Source organism: Lates calcarifer, linkage group LG2 (genome assembly GCF_001640805.2).
Source record: "Lates calcarifer isolate ASB-BC8 linkage group LG2, TLL_Latcal_v3, whole genome shotgun sequence".
Taxonomy (NCBI): domain Eukaryota; kingdom Metazoa; phylum Chordata; class Actinopteri; family Centropomidae; genus Lates; species Lates calcarifer.
In genome coordinates this window covers 25340092-25359480 of record NC_066834.1, presented here as the reverse complement: position 1 = coordinate 25359480, position 19389 = coordinate 25340092, and the positions used below count along the sequence as shown (strand labels likewise).

The window sequence follows — 19389 nt, the reverse complement described above, 5'->3', positions numbered from 1 at the left end:
TGCACTGTGTGTAATATTGTATCAAACCACATGTTCACATCACAGAATGATACTGCTTTTATATGAACTTCAAAAGTAAAGGTACCGTCGCAACATGCAGCTCGTCTGTCACATAGAATGTTTACTCTGCTTCCACCTGGTGGTCTTACATAAATTCACACTGTCTCACTACTGTCACAGTAACTTTGTGCTGAGCCACGTGAAAAACAATATAGTCACCAAAATATTTTAGCACTGACTTTAACCCAGCAAATAACTTGTACATGCCAGAATTACATGCAACAAACTACTATACTGTGCATTTACCATGTGTTTGATCTTGAATAATTGTATGCATATGGTGGTGAATCCACAGATTTGTACAGTTTTATACTAACTGTAATAATTGTAGGAAAAACCATTAAAAAAATGTGTAGAGGCACCGTACACCTGTCAGTGCCATCATAATCTACCTCAGTCTCACTCTTGAGGAGAACAATACAAGTATTTTCAGTATTTCCTGTAATTGGAGAAGCCACTTAAAGAGCGAAGAAGGTTATTGGAGGGATTGTCGTAACTGTAAGGTCTTTGATTGGAAGAATCCACAGGAGGAGGAATGGTGTCCAAGAATAACCTATGATTTAATCTGAGCTTCTAAGAAATTTTCTGCTACTGCTGAAACTCCAGTGTGGCTGCTGACGCATCTGTACTGAACACCTTTCTGCACACCTGACACTCGGACTGCGGCATGCAACAACCAGGTCGGCTGAGGCTGAGGCCGTGGCTGGAGGAGCAGATTCAATCTGGGAGTTATCCAGGGGTCAGCTGGCTGGACCAGGTAGACCCCCTCACCCCTTCACACACCAATGACACACCTACAGATGCACAGGCATATACATCTGGGTACAAAAAATAATTGAATCAGAAAATACTCTCTGCGATAGTGTAACTTGTTTTAATGCTACTTTATTGTACTTTGTTCTACAGTCAGCACGAATCTTCCAAATCCCATGGACACATGCCGCTCGTCATGGCTGGAGTATTGACCGAGATGCTACACTCTTCCGGAGTTGGGCCATGCACACTGGTAGGGGCTCTATACAAATACAGTTGTATTTTCCCACACTATTGTTTGTCTATCTTCTGTAGGAACTGCTCTTATTTTATCAGTCCAAGGTACTTTGCCTGATACTTGCCCGTTGGTGTTTTGATGCTTTGAACAACATATGAGTAAAACAGTAGAAAAATTTGTGATCTCTAGTTGCAAACAATTATCAGAATGAACTGCTGGGGCCAGAGCTCAAGCACTACAACTGCTTAAAATCAATATCATAATATTGTGATGTAAAAACATATCACAGTGTCCAAGGTTTATTGTATGTATCACTTCATTTTAAGTCCTCCTATTAGGCATTCATGGCAGTACATAACCATTTAATAGTTTATAATACACCAAGACCTCCCACCTCACTTTGTATTTGGCATTAGTTTTTCAGTTTTACAGTATCCTGGTGGCTTGATGGCAGAATGCATTCACAACATCCCTGGTTCAGTGTAGGCCAGGGATCTCTCATTGAAAGTTAAAATGATCCAATTTTACTGGATGACTTTATTGAAGAAAAAATTGTTTCTCAATGTTATGTAAAGTTGAAATGTGCATTTTGGAAATTATATATTCTTCCTGATGAGATCTGCATGCTGGCGTGATTCCTCCTCGGCAGAGATGTTTCCAGTGAAGAGCAGCCACGGTTGTATTGTCTTTCTAGATTAACCACATTCTTGGCATTATCCTGATTTCCAGCTAAGTGCTGCACGGCAACTTCAGATAAGACCAGAGTATGCCAGTTAAACACATAAATCATCTTGGGAAAGATAGATGGCATACCACCAGAAATCTGTAAAACATGCAGGCATCTCGGTCCGATCTATGCTATGACAACTTAAAAGCAAACTGATAATAAAATGACTGAAACTGGGAAAAGATGAATCAGTTTCAGATAGTCCATTCGGTTTTTAGTGTGAGCTACACTCTGTACATTTAAAAGCTTTCAAATCCAGTCGCTGCCTAGATTTGTGTTTACATTTTACATGTTCCCAAGGCACTGTAAAACTCATAATCAAGTGCAAATTATCTATAGTAATCCTCTCAGTTCATTTAGTCAATAATCAGACAAATAACTGTGTTATGTGTGCTTTCTTGAATGATTATCTCTGATCTTTTGTTTCATAATTTCATAACCAGAGGATTTTACTTTTACTGTTCTGGGTAATGAGTTGAGGATACAGGTTGTATCCACACACACAAAGACACACACACGCGTGTGAAAGCCATTACATATTTCTGTCTTGGGAAAGTCATGGTTTGTGACTGTAGCTGCATCACATCACATGGGAAAGCTCCAGTTCAGTTGCTGTGAATGTGCAGGGTGATCATATTGCTGTCAAAGTTCAAAGACTGCTCAAAATTCATTAGATTAAAAAAAAGATAATAATAATAATAATAATACATAGAACATTTATGAATCATCTGTGTAGTTATTCAAAAATGACGCTGTTACAAATTCAGATGGTCTTTGACACAAAACTTGGGAAGATTTTAAAGTCATTAATGACTGTGGGAGGTTACAGCATCATGTGCAAAATAAAGCTGCTGCTACATGTAGCCTACTCCTTTTTTTTCTTGTTAGTCCTTTTGTGCTGTAAATGATCCATAGTGGATCTTTTTAAGCTTCAGTGATTTTTGTTCACTGAGGCTAGCAGTTACACTTAGAGGACTGGCTGAGGTCCAAATCACACTGTGGTGCTAAATATGGGAAAGGACTCAGCACAGTGGATGAAGTCACTGAACAGTTTAAGATAGCTGGTCTGCTGGCAACAATTAAATCTGCTTATTTGTTTGTTTGTCCCAACATTAATAAAGCTGATATAGTTCTGATGTGATGATATATTTAATATATAATGTTTAACACTAAACACAATATAAACAATAAATGCTTTAAAGATCTGTTTTATTCTTTAAGCTAATGTATAAATAAGTAGAATATATATTAATTCATTCATTCATTTTCTATGGCGGGGCACTGGAGCCTATCCCAGCTGACACTGGGCGAGAGGCAGGATACACCCTGAACAGATAACCAGTCAGTTGCAGAGTATAATTAATATGGATTTATTTTTTGATTTATTGTTGTTATTCATTACAACTCTAGCCTACAAAAAATTTTTATTTTATTATCCAGTAGACTGTATAATTGTAGTAATTGATTATCAGACTTTATAACAATTCAAAACACTAAGAGAGCATTGGTGCTCATCCATCCATTCATTCTTCTGTTTTTAAAAAAAAACACTTTCCAACAATGTGCTGTTGCATGACAATTATTTATCAACAAAATCAGTATATATTTTCTGATGAGTATAACTGAGTTCTGTGTATTTAGAACTGGGGTATTATATAGGAAGAAGGTTTACTACATTATCTGGATAACTATGTTGAGGAAAACCTGGAGCATGGGAGCAGAACTCTGTGCATTATGGTGGAATATTTTAGTTCACTAATTAATACTTATACATGTTGTATAAACACGGTGAAGAGAAATGATCATTTATTAATGTTAATGATAGTCATAGAATATGAATAACAAGACATGTTGGTGACAGCAGGGATGGGCTTTTCTTAAACATCTTTCCAAATATATACAGTGGTTGTGTCAGTAACATAATATCTGTACAAAACATCACTAAAACAGAAAAAAGTTCAGAAAAAAAATAGGAGTGGAGAAACAATCATGTGTTGGGGCAAAACACACTTATATATCAAAAAAAAAAAAAAAAATGACTGGAAATCTAATTAGTCTTTAAAAAGTAACTTGAAGGCATAAGTACATAACTATACAATTAGCTGGCATAGATATTCCAGGATACTACTTGCTGTGTTTCCTTTCAGTTGGGGTCCAGCACTTTGAAATGATTTTTGACATCACTCTTAGGTATGACCACAGGCACAACAAAGCACACTTCTGACCACAGCCAAACACAGCAACAGAAAAATGGGGGTTAAAAAAACAAAAACAAAACACACAGACCACTGTTTGTCTCTATGTTTGTTTGCTTCAGGACGGTACCGTCCAGGCAAAGACAAGCCAGATCCCAAGACGTGGAAAGCGAATTTCCGCTGTGCCTTGAATTCTCTGCCTGACGTATGTGAGCTAAGAGAGCACAGCAGGAAGAGAGGCAGCAACGCTTACAGAGTCTATAGGATGCTGCCCAGCACACAAGCACACAGACGCAGGAGAGGTAGGCCATGTGCATAAGAATCATATCTCGATAGACAGTATTCTCACAGAGACCTCATGCAGTGACCGTGCTGTCCTGTCCTCCCATCTCTCAGGGCTGAGGTTCAGCAGGCCTAGAGAACGACAAGCGAGTTTAGGTGATGATACATACACCACGCACACCTGGCAACCCACAGCAACGAAACCCATTTCAGACACACCACAGAGGGTGGAGACCCCTGCGGAGGACACATTTAGCAGCACTCAAACATATGGTGAGAGATTTTTTATGTCAATGTGGATGTTGATTTTAAAAGATGTTGTCTCTATAGCCTAAGGATGATTGTTATTGTTGTTGTGCAGGGATGTGGGAGGCCAAACCAGAGGACCAGGAACAGAATGAGGCTGTGTTTAAGGTATGCCACTGACTGACTGACTGACTGATTAAATGCTGTGAACTTTTTCTGACCAGACATTTATCGTTTTGTCTCCCATAGCTGATGGACCACATAAGCAATGCTGACCTCTGGAACCAAACTGCAGAACAGAGAAGATGGAGAACTCACACACTGTGGGACCACTGGCACTGTAGGGCACTATACATATACATATACATATACATATACCATATCAGTCAAAAGTTTGGACACACTTTCTCATTCAGTGGTTTTCCTTTATTTCTATTATTTTCTACATTGTAGATTAATATTGAAGACATTAAAACTATGAAAGAACATATATGGAATTATGCAGTAAACAACAGTGTTAAAATAAACCAGAATATGTTTTATATTTTGGATTCTTCAAAGTAGCCACCTCTTGCTTTGATGACAGCTTTGCACACTCTCAGTCAGATTAATGAGGTAGTCATCTGGAATGGTTTTCCAACAGTCCTGAAGAAATTCCCAGAGGTGCTGAGCACTCGTTGGCTGCTTTGCCTTCACTCTGTGGTTCAACTCATCCCAACCCATCTCAACCATCTCAAGGTCAGGTGATTGTAGAGGCCAGGTCATCCATCACTCTCCTTCTTGGTCAAATAGCCCTTACATGGCCTGGAGGTGTGTTTGGGGTCATTGTCGTCTTAAAAAACAACGATGGTCAAACTGACTAGATGGGATGACATGTTGCTGCAGAATGCTGTGGTAGCCATTCTGGTTAAATGTGCCTTGAATTTTGATTCACCAACAGTGTCACCATCAAAGCACCCCCACACCATCACACCTCCTCCTCCATGCTTCACTGTGGGACCCACACATGTAGAAACCATCCGCTCACCTTTTCTGCATCTCAAAAAGACATGACAGGTGGAACCAAAAATCTCAAATTAGGACTCATCAGATCAAAGTACAGATTACAGAGAAGGTCTAATGTCCAGAAGTGTGCAAAGCTGTCATCAAAGCAAAATGTGGCTACTTTGGAGAATCTAAAATTCTGGTTTGTTTAACACTTTTTTGTTTACTACATAATTCCATATGTGTTCCTTCATGGTTTTGATGTCTTCATTATTAATCTACAATGCAGAAAATAATAAAATATAGAAAACCACTGAATGAGAAGGTGTGTCCAAACTTTTGACTGATACTGTATATATACAGACATGTATGTAGTTTGTGTCTTTGTGTGGATTAGGATTGTCATTGACCTCTCATTGATTTTATTCCCAATTCATAGTTGATTAACGGTCTTATATATAATTTCTTCATATAATTTGTGAGTTAATTCAAAAATCTATCATACTTCAGCAGTAGTAGGCCAGTATTATATGTTGACAAATGAATGCTGCCATGCAAAATATGGAAGATTTAAAATGCATAAATTAGAACAGACCAAAAAATGACATAAAGTGAAACACAAGTTCTTACAAACATTTCCTATTTATGTATGTGTTTATGGTTATAATGTAATGACACATATGTTAAATGGTGATTTTTCAATAATTTTTTTGATAAATGAATTAATTGTTTTCCCATTTCAGAAAAGAAAAACCTTCTACATTCCTTCTCACGAAAACTAATGACATGGCATGGAAAATTCATGCCTCAATAAAATACAATAAATTCAGTTGTTAAAAGCAAAATACAAAGTAAATGTCCTTATATTTTTCAATTAATAGTGCTGTAGCAAATGTTTATCTCTAAATGAAATATATATTACAATGTATATTGTATTTAATCTTTGTTGATTTATTTTTATTTTGTATTTTAAATCTTCCATAAAAGAATCTCATACTAGAGACAAAATGTGAAATTTACTGTGAATATTATTGGGAGAATAAAAGACCATCTTTCTTAGTTGACCAAGCTGCAAAAGATTATATGTCCAGATGTTCAGTGTTGTTGTACATGAATGTTGTTTTCTGCTCTGCAGGTGCTGGTGATGATAACCCATACTCTTTGTACCAAGAGAACTACACTGACCTGTTTGGTCCAAACTACATCAAGGAACTCTCTGATTGGTCCACACATCAGCAAACACTGATGCCATAGCTGTGCACCAACGAGTGGTCCCCCTGCTGTTTGTGTTTACCCAGTATTTGATTATAAGCTACTTTTTCTTCAGGCTTCCTTGCTAACCTTCAACTGTTTCCCTACTGCTATTTATCTGCTGAGCTGACCACTGAAAGAGAGAAACAAGAGAGGGTGAGCAGACAGATATATTGCTTTGTCAGTCAGTTGGTCGGTCATCCTCTCTGCTGAGCATGCTGAGGTGAAGATCCTGTTCCAAGCCAAGCTTTACCTCTGTCATCATCACTTGGGTTCACTACGGTTCAATGCCTCACACTCACTGAACTGACACCAAGCTCACACCACAGCTTATAGAGTAAACAGATATCATTTCGCTGCAGTGTAGGATCAGTTATTACTCTAATATTTCTTTACTGGATGTTTAGCCAGCATACAGTAAAATAAAATGCTGATGTTCGAAGCTGACTTAAGATGCAATATATATATATGTTTTTGTACGTATATACAGAATGTGTGTGATTCCTATATATCTACGTGCCTTTGTTTTTTTAAATCATTTTTTATGATTTCTCAGCATCAGCTACTCATGATAATTTTGTATGTTTTCATTGATGCAATTTGTGATGTAATTTGTTTTGTGTGATACTGTACGACTTGTTTATCATTTGTTTTGTTTTTTAAAATAATCCTGCATTAATCAAATATAAAAGTATATTATATATTGTTTTGTGTGCTTGACGTTTTTTTTTTCTTTTAAATACTAAATGAGTTGTTAGAACCTGTGTTTAACAGCTACCAGTTTTGTCTTAATTTTTTAAGATTAATTTAATTTTAAAAAATTGCCCTCAGATTTAATGCAAATACATATACTTCCTGTAAGGACATTGTGGTAATTGACAGCGCAGCTCAGGAGATGCCTCGACTCTCAGCTCATTTTTCTTGACTAAAAGCATATATGGATTAAAGGAGGCTGTGTGTATCACTCCAGAGCCAACACAGAAATAATTACATTTGGCAGTCATCCACTGTCATTATTACACTACTGTCAACTCTTCATTACATGGATGTGATAATAAAAAGAAACCAACTTGTAAGGAATCTTTATTGTTTGTCAAGTTTTTAGAACTTGTGTATTCACGGTTGTAACATTTTAAGGAAGACGAGGCACAGAACCCTTTGTTGTTCTGTTTGTGTGTGTCGACCTATGTGACACATCACCCTACTCACTGTGGCAGCAGGGAAGTAATTAGATAAAATATAATTTGTCAAGAGTGCTTCACTGTGAATAAACAAGTGGTCAGACTTGTCCTGTAACTGTAAAAAGAAAGGCATGCAAAGTACCAAATACAGCCATAAGCCAACTGAACTCACAATCCCAGGTTCAGTTAACATCAATGTGATCTCATGAAATCTAATCTCTCTAGTCTGATTGCAAAAACACTACTTTTAAAAAGCTGCTGCCCCAATACACTGTGTTTGAGGCATTTCATATGAAACCCTAATTTGAATGAGAGTGAGTGCATATGAAAACAACTATTCATTGATTATAACTGCCTATAACTACACCTACATATACCTAAAATACATATTTTGCACCAGTTATTTGTGCCTGGACTTTACATGCTGTTTGTATTTGAAGACATTTAGACTTTGCAGAAGCTAATTATCGCTTTGTTGTCAAGTGTCAAAGTGCCATTCCAGGCATACTGGCACACCTGACTAATGTAGCCTTCAATCACACCTGTGTTTTTTTTTCTTCCTTCCTCTCCCATCAATCATAATTGTATGACCCCTTCAGATTTAGCTAAAACTAGCTCCACCTCAACCAGCAAAATACTGCTTACACACTGATGCAAAACAGTATAAACTATCTAGTAATATCAGAACAAACAATAGATCACAGGGGTTTACAGCAGAATGAGTACTTTTACTTTCGATACTTAAGGAACTATTTTGACCTAAGTAGGATCTTGGATGCTGTTCTTTTACTTGTAATGGAGTATTTTTACATCATTCATCATTGGTTTTTACTATTTTTACTTTTAGTTAAGCAAGGAATCTGATACATTTGTTCCACTACTACTTATTTACAAGAATCCTTTTTAATGTTAAAATCATTTGTGCTTTTCTTAAGAATGAGCTCAGTTGCCCCCCTTTCTCACACCCATAGATGAGGGGTTTTGGCTTGGAGCGAAAACATGGAACACACAGTCAGTCAATCATCAACAGATAACATTTATTTCTCTTTGTTTATTCTGAAAAATGCAGACAGATGAATTTCCCTCAAAGTGGAAACTACATATCAGGCAGATCCTCAGGAAAGAAAAAAAAAAAAAAAAAAAAAAAAAAAAAAACACTGCTGCAACCGTACCTTCCCTGTAAAGTTGTACAGGAAAGTAACCCAAAATATGTATGACCCTGAATACATATAAACCATGGATCCATTACTTTTATGTTATATATTTACAGTATCATCATAATAAAAATCAAAATAAGTCCTGTGACAGGAATCCCAAAAGGAATCAAATTTTTTCAAGATTTTTAAAGTCACATTCAACCAGTCCACCAACACAGCCTGCTGGTCACATAGTATACTGCAATCCCAGTATGTCTGTACATACAGTACTACAGCATTTAACCCAGAGCTGGAAAAAAAAAAGACACAAACTAGTCTACACATATATTGATCTCTTTCTACACAGGAGTTACTACAGAAACATTTAAACAGAAACATTAGATCTCTGTGACAATGTCTTAGCCTGGTGAATCACATTATTAAAACCGTCAGTGAATGTTGGGAAACCAGCAGTTTTAAGGCTGTAAATGACATTACTAATGTGACAATATATATTTTTGTTTTTTTTTTTTTAAATCTGGTATTTTATATTGCCTGGTACAGACACCAAAAGATTTCATTCTTGTATCATGAAAAGTTTGACAATACTTACTTAACACCAATCTACACAGAACTTTTGATCGACTTAATAATACAACCACATTCTGTTGTTGAATCATAGGATGTACATGGAGGGCAAACAATCACATGTATTAATATGTCCAGGCCTGCTGGTTTGCTCGACACCTCTGACCTTTGTGATAAATGATATTTTCAATGGAGCCTGGCTCAGAAATTTGAACTACAGTATGACAATACTATAGGGAACAGATGTACCAGCCAGTCAATTGAAAGAGAGAACATTAATTCTAAGCCGACTACTAATATAACTTGACAACCAATGTAATCAGGCATTAATAGCTGCATTCATTTATCCCAAACAGAAGAAACATACATAAAAAATTGTATCTGCTTGAACAAGGTGGGTTAACATTTGCACAAAAATGGGAATAACATAACCGAATGTCCATAGTGGGTCCAAAGAGGATTTTTTATATATATACTCTATGTTTCATGATGAATATTTTTGACAAAATAATGGTGACATTGCATGAGAACATCTTTTAACACTGAAGCAATGTAATCAAATACTACTGCAAAGGTGGGTCAGATTAGGCTGAATGCTATCAAGGAGCGTATGTCAGCTTCGAGACAACCAGCGTTTGAGTTTCAGCTACTCTGGAGGGACAAAAATATCTCTGCCAAACGAAAACTGAAAAATGATTTTATGTCAAGAGGAATTGTCCAAGAAGTCATGACAAGACAGTGTGTAACACAAGATGTCCTGACAAAAAGGAACAGCAGTTACACTGAACCAAAAAGGATATGATGGACATACTGTAGGTAAACTAACTATCAAACCTGACCCATGTTTGTGACAGTGTCTGCAGTGGAAATTTGGTTACTTCCAAGTTAAAGTCTTAATCTACAAGCTTTGAAAAAAAGGAAAATGCATATAAAAATATGAATCTTTCTGAAAGCACTAAGCTATGAATCACACTAATAAAACAAACAATGAACATGACTTCAGAAGGCAGATTAGGAAGTTCATAGTTTATTAAAATTCTATATGGTTCAATCTAAATGAATAAAAAAAAAAACTGTTGAAATCATTGCGAAATTCCTAAGCAAGTGTGAGTGTACAATGTATGGTCCAGTGTACTCTACTCATTTCAAGTTTATTACAGCAATCTTCAACCCTGAAAGTAACTCAGAGAATCATGAGTACTTTTCAGAATAAAACAATGAACATATCGCCTTTTGTCTTGCTACCTGTTACCTGTCCTTTGATAAACCTCTGAGAATAAAGAAGGAAACTGAATGTTCTAAATCTCCAGCGTGGCCCAGCCACCATGAGGTCCGTTTACAAATCAGATAATAAATACAGGCATCCAAATGGGCTACAACAGCAAATATTTTTGAAAATATTTTCCTCATGCATACACACAAGCATACATCCGACTGAGATTTGTGAGCTTTCTAACCCCTCTTATCTACTCTTAACAGTTACTCTTTACAGTGCAACAGTATGGCAGCAAATGGATAGCAGTGCTTTCATTAAAAAAAACAACAAAAGGAATGGAAAATAAAAATATATACAACATTATGGAAAAGCAGTAGTTTCATCTTTTGGTCCTGCGTCCATTACAGACAGAACTGCTTTTTGAAAACGCTTCCTTATATCAACAACAGTAGTTTCCACAAGACTGTGAAGGGCTGTTGGAAGGGAGAGAAGGGGAACAAATGTTAAGATTACAAATGCTGCTAGTAAGGTGGTGTGTGGGTGTGTATGTGTGTGTATGTGTTAAATGCAAATCACACAGTTTTAACCATCAAATCTGAACCAAAGGTTGAGGAGGAATTCTCTTTGTCTTTTTTTGACAAAGGTTTTTTTTTTTTTTGACAATTTGATATTGTTGGGCTGAATCTGTTCAGGTACCTGTAGAGCGACAGGATCCAAAATTGAAAGGTGAAACCATGGGAACATTCAAGGCACAGTGCAAAATTAACCATTAACCATTAACCATTAACCAGTTGCCTGAGGCTGGTAAAAAAAGCCATGCCACTGCCCATATCAGGCCAGTGTTGGAAAAGCAAACCAAGCAAACCAAAAATGTACAAACAAAAAACAACAACTACTCATTCTTACTGTCAGCTGAGTCACTGTCACAAGGAAAATGGAAGTGGTTATCAGCTCAGCAAAGCTAATCAAGAGGAAGGAGCACATACAGTCCATTCCTTCATGCAGGGATGAATTCCCCCCCAATAAAACATGACTATATAAAGTACTGTACGAAGTCCAGACCATAAGTATTTGTACAGTGACGCACTTGTCCTCCAGGCTCTGTGCTTCAGTGCATTTAATTTGAAATAAAATAACGGATACTACATGAAACGTTCAAGTCTCAGCTTTAATTTACAGCTCACAAGTTAACATCAATATAGAAAGAACTGTGTGGGGAGATAGAAACTGTTTAACACATAGTGCCCAAAGTTTACGAGATCAAAAGTAAATGGACACTTGGCTGCTGAATGTTTCTTGGGTAGCTTTGTGCTGTTCCAACAAAAGAACTCACAAGTGGCTTAGAGCTGCCATTTAGATTGAAGTGGAGTTGTCTGCAAATCTTTAAGGGAGTGAGGAGGTGGCTAGGCAAATGAAGAGGGACAAATAAAGGGTTAAAAAAAAAAAAACTCTCAGAGAAATATCAAGTGCAGTTGGTTAACCAAAATCAACAGCTGGGTACTTTCTAAAAAAGCAGGTGTGCAGAGAAAACCGAGAAAATGGCAAACAAGCTGGTAGATTGAGGAGCACAAGCCATGTGGATGATTGGAGGATCATTTGTATGGGGACCAAAAAAACCCTTTATGACTGTACAGCAAGTCAAGAATGCTCTCTAGGACATAGGTGGATATGTCTCCTTGTCAAAGACTAAACAGAAAGGTCAGGTTGTATTTCACAACAACAAACAAAGAGAAGAGAGTTTTGTATTAAACTCTATGAACTGATGAAAAAAAAAAACAACCTCTATCAGAATAATGGAAAGATGAAATTGTAGAAAAGAAAAGGTAAAGCCCATGACCCATAACTGCCACCTAACCTATGAAAAATGGTGCTGGTTCAGTTATAGCGGGGAATGCGCGACTCCAAGGGAATGTGGCACGCTGGCAGTTATTGATGATTTCACTGCTGATGGAAGCAGCAGGATGAGTGCAGAGGTATACAGGAGCACTCTGTGCTCAGATTCAGCAAAATGCGTCACAACTCACTGGACTACATGTCATCATTGAACAGGACAACAATCTAGAAAATAGCAACAATGAGCTTCTCAAGACATGGAATATCTTTGACTGGCCGAGTCAGACACCTCATCTCAATCTGACTGAGCTGCAGTCCACCTGCTGAAGACCAGGCTAAAGACAGGGACCCTGCAATAACAAACAGCTGAAGATGGCTGCTGTGCAGGCCAGATACAAAGTGTCTGCTGGCGTCTATTGGTAGAAGAAGATTTTTCCATGAGATATTAAATATGATGATTCTGTTTGACTTTGTGTGTGTCAGTCCATTTACTTTTTAACACCTAAATTTCAGGTATTATGTGTGAACAGGGCTTTATCTCTCACACAGTTCTTTCTATATTGTTGAAAGTCAAATTCCTTGGGTCTTTGATGTAGTATCCATTATTTATTTCAATATGAATACTCTGAAACACAGCCTACAAAACAAAAAAATGTGCCACTGTTCAAATACTTTCAGTTTAGAGTGTATGTGCTGCGTGGGATTTCACATTTCCTTTTAAAGCCACACAAGCAAAGCTTGCTGTTGTGTTTAAGCATGATTTGCCATTATTTGTTGTGACACAGCATGGGTGGAGTTGTTTAAGCTGTTAAGTGGAAGGTCTACTGATTTCAATATTTATGCTCTGTCTCACCAATAAAGTGTTGAAGCCAGAAGCCAAAGGCAAAAAAAAAAAAATCACAAATTTCTTATAACCAACATCACAGAGAGGAAAACAAGAACACTATTTGATTTCTTTGGAAATGATCTGTTTACATACTACTGATTGCAGTTTACCAAAAATGCTAAACTGCTCTGTTAAGTGTTGTCAAGAGGCTGTTTTCTGCATACTTAAACCCCAGTTTTACTTGTAAAATCGTCACAAGTAGTCATTTGCATAAAACTTGTCTGAGCTTGGCTCATATGGCTCATATGAGGTAGTGAAAATCTGCAGTTGAATATCAGTTCCACAAAGGGATGAAATGGTGTCTCTCACCTTGTTACAACTGAGAACCTTCAGATCCTCCATGCGCATAGCCCCCTTTAGATTTCATCTGGGCCTGAACAAGGTCCACCTACAAATATCAAGGTGGAAATGTCAGTTAACTGAAACCTTGTAGTTGCTACACTCTGATGAATGAATATTCACAAACCTACCGATGCCAACCCTAGGCCCATGTCCCCCGAGCCTACGTGTGTGGTGTGAACAAAGTTTGTTGGCTCTCCGATCATGGAGCGATCGATCCGTCGCCGCCGTTTCTGAAAATGAGTATCACTGACGTTAACTGTAAAACCTAAATATATTTAAGTCACTAATCACTGATCAGTGAGGACAAAGAGGAACTAAACATCTGTCGAAACAGAGCCTACACATTTGTCTCCTGTTTACTTTATCAAACTTTCATAAGCAGTGGACCTGTGCTGTGGAGCTCAAACTGAGACAGAGGTTGATGTTGGTGATTCTATTTATCTTATCTGTTAGTAGTCAGACTGACTGGCTACAATGAGGCACAACAACTGGTTGCTGTCACTGTCACAATAATAAGCCTTACTGATTCTAAGTGTGCCAAACAGTAGGATGTGGTTAACTGGAGCCATGTCACTTTCATATTTTATCTATAAATCAAAAGAGGATTCTGTCAGATATGACACAACCACAACAATATTTTTTAAAAGAAACTGTTAAAGAATAAAGAATCTTCATTATTATCACAGCTTAAGTGAAAAGGTCTCCATTAAGGCATGACAAAGCTTTTTAGGCCAGCTCAGTTTATTAATTGCTCTATTTATTAACCTACACACATCATACTAATTTCTACTTTTAATTATAAACTTTAAGGCAGCTACATTAAAACAAGTAAATGAACCAGTTTGTCTTCCAAGTTAATTTTGTACTCACAGGTTGTGGCTGCTCTGCAATGCAGCAGCTGAAGCAAACCCAGAATTCAGTCATTCTGAGGCTGACGAAGAAGCCACAGCAGTTTCCTCTCTCAGTTCAGACGTCTCTCTGTGCCTGTCTTCCTGTTACCAGAGCCACAAACACACGCAGGAAACTGATGACAGACGCACGCCACTGGTTTCTCTGGGGTAAACCGTTGGCACAAGAACTGTCCTCCCAACACACAAGGGCAGTGCACTCCTGTCGACACGTGAAGTTTTAGGAAAAAAAACAAACAAACAAAAAATCTTAATCAAATGCTGACATATTAAGTCAAATCAGCCATTATGGTCATGGTTATCCACTATGTCTACACTTTTGTTTTTCCTAACTGAACTGATTCATAAACGTGGATTTGCAGCTTCTGGACACCACTGGTCCAATAGCTAATGAGGTCAAACATATGTCTCTAGAGGCAGGAACAATGGTGTACATACAGTTCTTCTAATGGAAAAAAGAGAATAGAGAAACTGGGTCAGTGTGTATTTCAGTAAGGAATCCCGGGCAGTCACCTACTATAAAAGAGACAGTCGGTTTGATTAGTATGTTTCACTTTTCCTCTCGCAGTAAACAACAAAGCGCTTGGTTGTAACCTCTCATTTTCACCGACCAGCCTGTGTTTCACTTTTCACCATGCTGCTGTTAGCGTCACAGCCTTGATGAGGTATCCATTTTAATTAATATCTCCCTGGAGCTGAAATAATCTTGAGGCTTTTTTCACTAACTGACAGGAACAGAAAATCTGGAGCAACATCTGACAAAATGACTGAAAGTGCCTATGCTGTTACTACAAGGTCACTGTATTGTAGAAGGACTAAGACACTTTTTAATATTACATTTGTGACTAACATTGTGTGACTTTATGTCGAGCAGAGGATCTCTGGTCAGGCTGTAGGAGCTTCAGGTAAACGTATGACTCATTTCAAACTTTGGGACTATAAATTACACATCTGTGTGGTAGGATATTTCAAAATGAGTCACCTCAGTGAATATAAGGTTATGGTTAGGTTATATATGGTTATGTTGTGTATAACTTCAGACTGCAGCATCAGAGAAAAAAAAAAAAAAAAAAAAAAAAAAACAGCGTCAGGCTTTTTTCCCCCTTTCAGCCATTCTTGCCGTGAGACAGGAGGATCAAATGTTCTGCCAAATGCAAAATGCTGGCTGACAAAGTAGATTTCCTAGTTTGTAACTCCGGCTCTCCAGCTGATGGCACACATCGCTGACATTGAATTGTCACTGTGCACTCGGTGCAGGTGAATCATATTATCAGAGAATCACCTAAGAGGTGCTTAATGTTGTTAATGTTGATCTTAATGACTGTTGAAATCCTTAAAAGTATCACTTAGTCTGACTCTAATCTCGGATTAAACCAACGTTATTTACCAACAATTGGACGTTATGTAACTTTGCACCGCTGCGGCAAACGCTCTTCTCTTCACACGGCGGGACCCAAAGTCCGAGTTAAAAATCAAAACTGGGTGCACATCAGCGTGGTTAACGATGGCAACCCAGCGTTTCAGGATTGATTTGAACTGAATAGCTTTAGAAGAGCGGAGTCGTTGCCTGCAGCGTACCAGCGCTGGCATCATCAGCTGCAAACAGAGCTAGCTTGAAGGCTAATGTTCACTAGCGCGCTAGCGGCAGCAGCTCGGTGTTTTTTTCCACTGACAGCTAGCTAACCAGGCTAACCGAGTCCGTTTCCGAAAGTCTGACTTGAATGTTCAACATAAACGGAATGTAAAACAAGCGAACGTCCGCGTTCTCTGTTTACCAGCGACATAGCAAACCTATTTCAGAGTTATTGTAAATTCAAGTGAATGAACTTACCGGATGGTGGCCGGTTAGCCGAAGTAAAAAACCGTACGATCGAGTGAAAGCTAAAGAATGCACAAAACCAGGAACTGAACTCGCCGATGACGTCAACCAACTTCCGCTCTACAGCGTGACGGCTTCCGTATTGACCCACGTTGTCGCGTTGCTTCTCAGCAGACACAATTATTTGCCGATAAAAGTTGTTTTTAAATACTCATCATGAGGCCGTTAACAGACGAAGAGACGCAAACCATGTTTGAGAAGCTGTCGAAATAGTAAGTGAACCTGGAGGGCATGTTTGTTTTCCTGTTGAGATTCAATACCAAAAATGACTAGCACGCTTGTTAGCGTGTATATGTGTGTGTGTGTGTGTGTGATCCGTGCTTTTTCTCCTCAACAGCATCGGTGAAAACATAAAACTACTAGTGGACCGACCTGACGGTACCTACTGTTTCAGGTTGCACAATGATCGTGTTTACTACATGAGGTAATCTATGATACATGGACATAAATGTTGTCTTGGCTATTAACACGTTTACATCGAGCAGTCCATGTGTCAGTTTTCCTTTCTGTCTTTCAGTGAGAAAATTCTGAAGTTGGCCACAAACTTTTCCCGGGAAAAGCTCGTTTCAGTGGGAACGTGTTTTGGAAAGTTCACAAAGACCAGCAAGTTCCGCCTGCACATCACAGCTTTGGATTTTCTGGCGCCCTATGCAAAGGTGACTGCATCTCATTTTGATTATTTGTATCTTTGCTTCCACAATTTGCAAATCCTTCTTCTACCAAGGAGGGAGGCTGGAGTAAGAGATGCAAGAAGGAGACAGAGGAGGTGCGGCAGTACAAATACATAGTGAAGTGACACTGCCCTTTTCAGTTAAGCCTCAATTTAAGTTGCTACAACATTTGCCATGCCATTTGCTACAACAGCTGCAACCTACAATCACTTTCATTATCAGTTAATCTGCTGGTGATGTTCCTGATAAGTTGATGAGTTGTTATTGTGTGGCCTGTAAAATGAGTCTTGGACAGTTTATAAACATAAAAGCAGAGAAAAACACAAAGTACTCACATTGTAGCAGCAGGAACAAGTACATGTTAGCATTTAGCTCTATAAATGACTACAACAGTTAGTTGATTATCAGAATATTTGCAGGCTGACCAATTGTTTCAGTTCTTCTCTGCACCTGCTTTTTATTTCTTTGCTTACCAGCATAAGCCTCTACTGTGCCATGTAAATATACCACTGATGTTTCACTCTGGTAATTTTCACAGTCACTGTCACAGTCAGTGGAGCCTTACAATGACATGGTGTTAAACTCAACTGAACCACAGCAATGTAGTAGATCGTTTTTTTAAAGCACAACTTCAGTAATGTAAGCTTGTTTACCAAAGATGTTCTACTTTGCAAACAGACACGCCCTCGTGAGGCAAGATTAAGTGCAAGATTAGGTCCATTTTTGTCAACTAAATGTTGAAGTGTTGAACACTTCACTGACTAGAGTAGAAAGTGCTGGTCCAAGTTTTACTGAGCAGCTAGATAACCTTAATCCTGCCTCATGATGTTTATACCTGCATACATATTCATTTACACCAATGACATTATCCTGCAATTGCAATATTTTTGCCTATGACAATCAGTGAACAGCCCTACTTTGGTGTGATGTAGATGTATGTGTACCTTTGTCAGACTCTTCTTGCTTTCACTTACAAAGATCTATGTTGAGAATTTACAGGGCAATACTTATGTCTGCACACAACATCTCGTGTTCTTTCTTTTTTTTCATCTCTGCCACTAAGGTTAAGTCAGGTGTGTCCATGCATGTATATATGTACATGTATAATAACTTCCCGTCATGTGTTCAGTTCAAGGTATGGGTGAAGCCTGGAGCAGAGCAGTCTTTCCTGTATGGCAACCATGTGCTAAAATCTGGGCTTGGGAGAATCACTGAAAACACAATGCAGTACCAGGGAGTTGTGGTTTACTCCATGGCTGACGTGCCCCTGGTGAGTCTTTGTAACCATGATGGTGTTTTGCATGTGGTTCCTGCTGAGGCCACTCAGTGTGGCCTTCAGTGCTGTTTCTTCCAACACTTTCATTCCTGAATTGAAGGCATTCACATATTTTGTATGTAATCATTATGTTCACAACACTGTATCTGTTCAGGTAAAATCAGTTTATTTTTGGATCATACTCTGTCAAATAGATGGAACTTTGTTATAGTCCACTGATGGGATGTCTGAACCAGTTATATCTTGATTCTCAGGGTTTTGGAGTTGCAGCCAAGTCTACACAGGAGTGTCGGCGAGTGGACCCTATGTCCATTGTAGTGTTCCACCAGGCTGATGTGGGAGAGTTCATCAGGAATGAAGACACATTAACATAAAGATGCATCAACAACTGGACTGTCAAATCTCCCTCTTTTCTTTACAACCCTCAGACCAGTAACAGTCACTGAAATGCACACCCAGAACAGCTGTTTTCTTTTAACATTGAAGTGGTTGATCTAAGTGCCTGGTTCATGGGCATTTCAATAGGAGATGTTAGAACTGGCCCAGATTTCCTAATCAGTCGAGGGACTGAAACAAAGACCTGTATTGATTCGCCTTTGGATACTGTTAATGTGTCATCTTCAGGATTGCTTTGTGAGAGTCTTATTATTCCATTTGTCAAAATGAAGCAGAATGCTTGTGTTTCTTGTAAATGCCATCTCTCAAATAAACCCATCATGTCTTTGTATTTATTTCAG

General features: G+C 38.2%; 3 protein-coding genes across 3 annotated transcripts; 2 read left to right on the top strand and 1 right to left on the bottom strand.

Annotated features, from left to right (window-relative positions):
* Nucleotides 1-602: 602 nt before the first annotated feature.
* On the top strand, nt 603-7442 carry LOC108876980 (interferon regulatory factor 1). The gene is made up of 7 exons (XM_018666853.2): nt 603-817; nt 967-1066; nt 4096-4275; nt 4370-4528; nt 4617-4669; nt 4751-4841; nt 6621-7442. The coding sequence occupies exons 1-7, from the start codon at nt 728-730 to the stop codon at nt 6737-6739; spliced, it is 792 nt and encodes a 263-aa protein (XP_018522369.1). The 5' UTR covers nt 603-727; the 3' UTR covers nt 6740-7442.
* A 3205-nt stretch (nt 7443-10647) lies between these two features.
* Nucleotides 10648-16764, bottom strand: cdc42se2 (CDC42 small effector 2). The gene is made up of 5 exons (XM_018666852.2): nt 16658-16764; nt 14789-15028; nt 14047-14148; nt 13886-13964; nt 10648-11330 (listed from the first exon to the last, which is right to left on the bottom strand). The coding sequence occupies exons 2-4, from the start codon at nt 14840-14842 to the stop codon at nt 13890-13892; spliced, it is 231 nt and encodes a 76-aa protein (XP_018522368.1). The 5' UTR covers nt 14843-15028; nt 16658-16764; the 3' UTR covers nt 10648-11330; nt 13886-13889.
* A 7-nt stretch (nt 16765-16771) lies between these two features.
* Nucleotides 16772-19383, top strand: nip7 (NIP7 nucleolar pre-rRNA processing protein). Its single transcript, XM_018666850.2, has 5 exons — nt 16772-16917; nt 17043-17129; nt 17223-17361; nt 18506-18646; nt 18907-19383. The coding sequence occupies exons 1-5, from the start codon at nt 16862-16864 to the stop codon at nt 19024-19026; spliced, it is 543 nt and encodes a 180-aa protein (XP_018522366.1). The 5' UTR covers nt 16772-16861; the 3' UTR covers nt 19027-19383.
* The last annotated feature ends 6 nt before the right edge of the window (nt 19384-19389 follow it).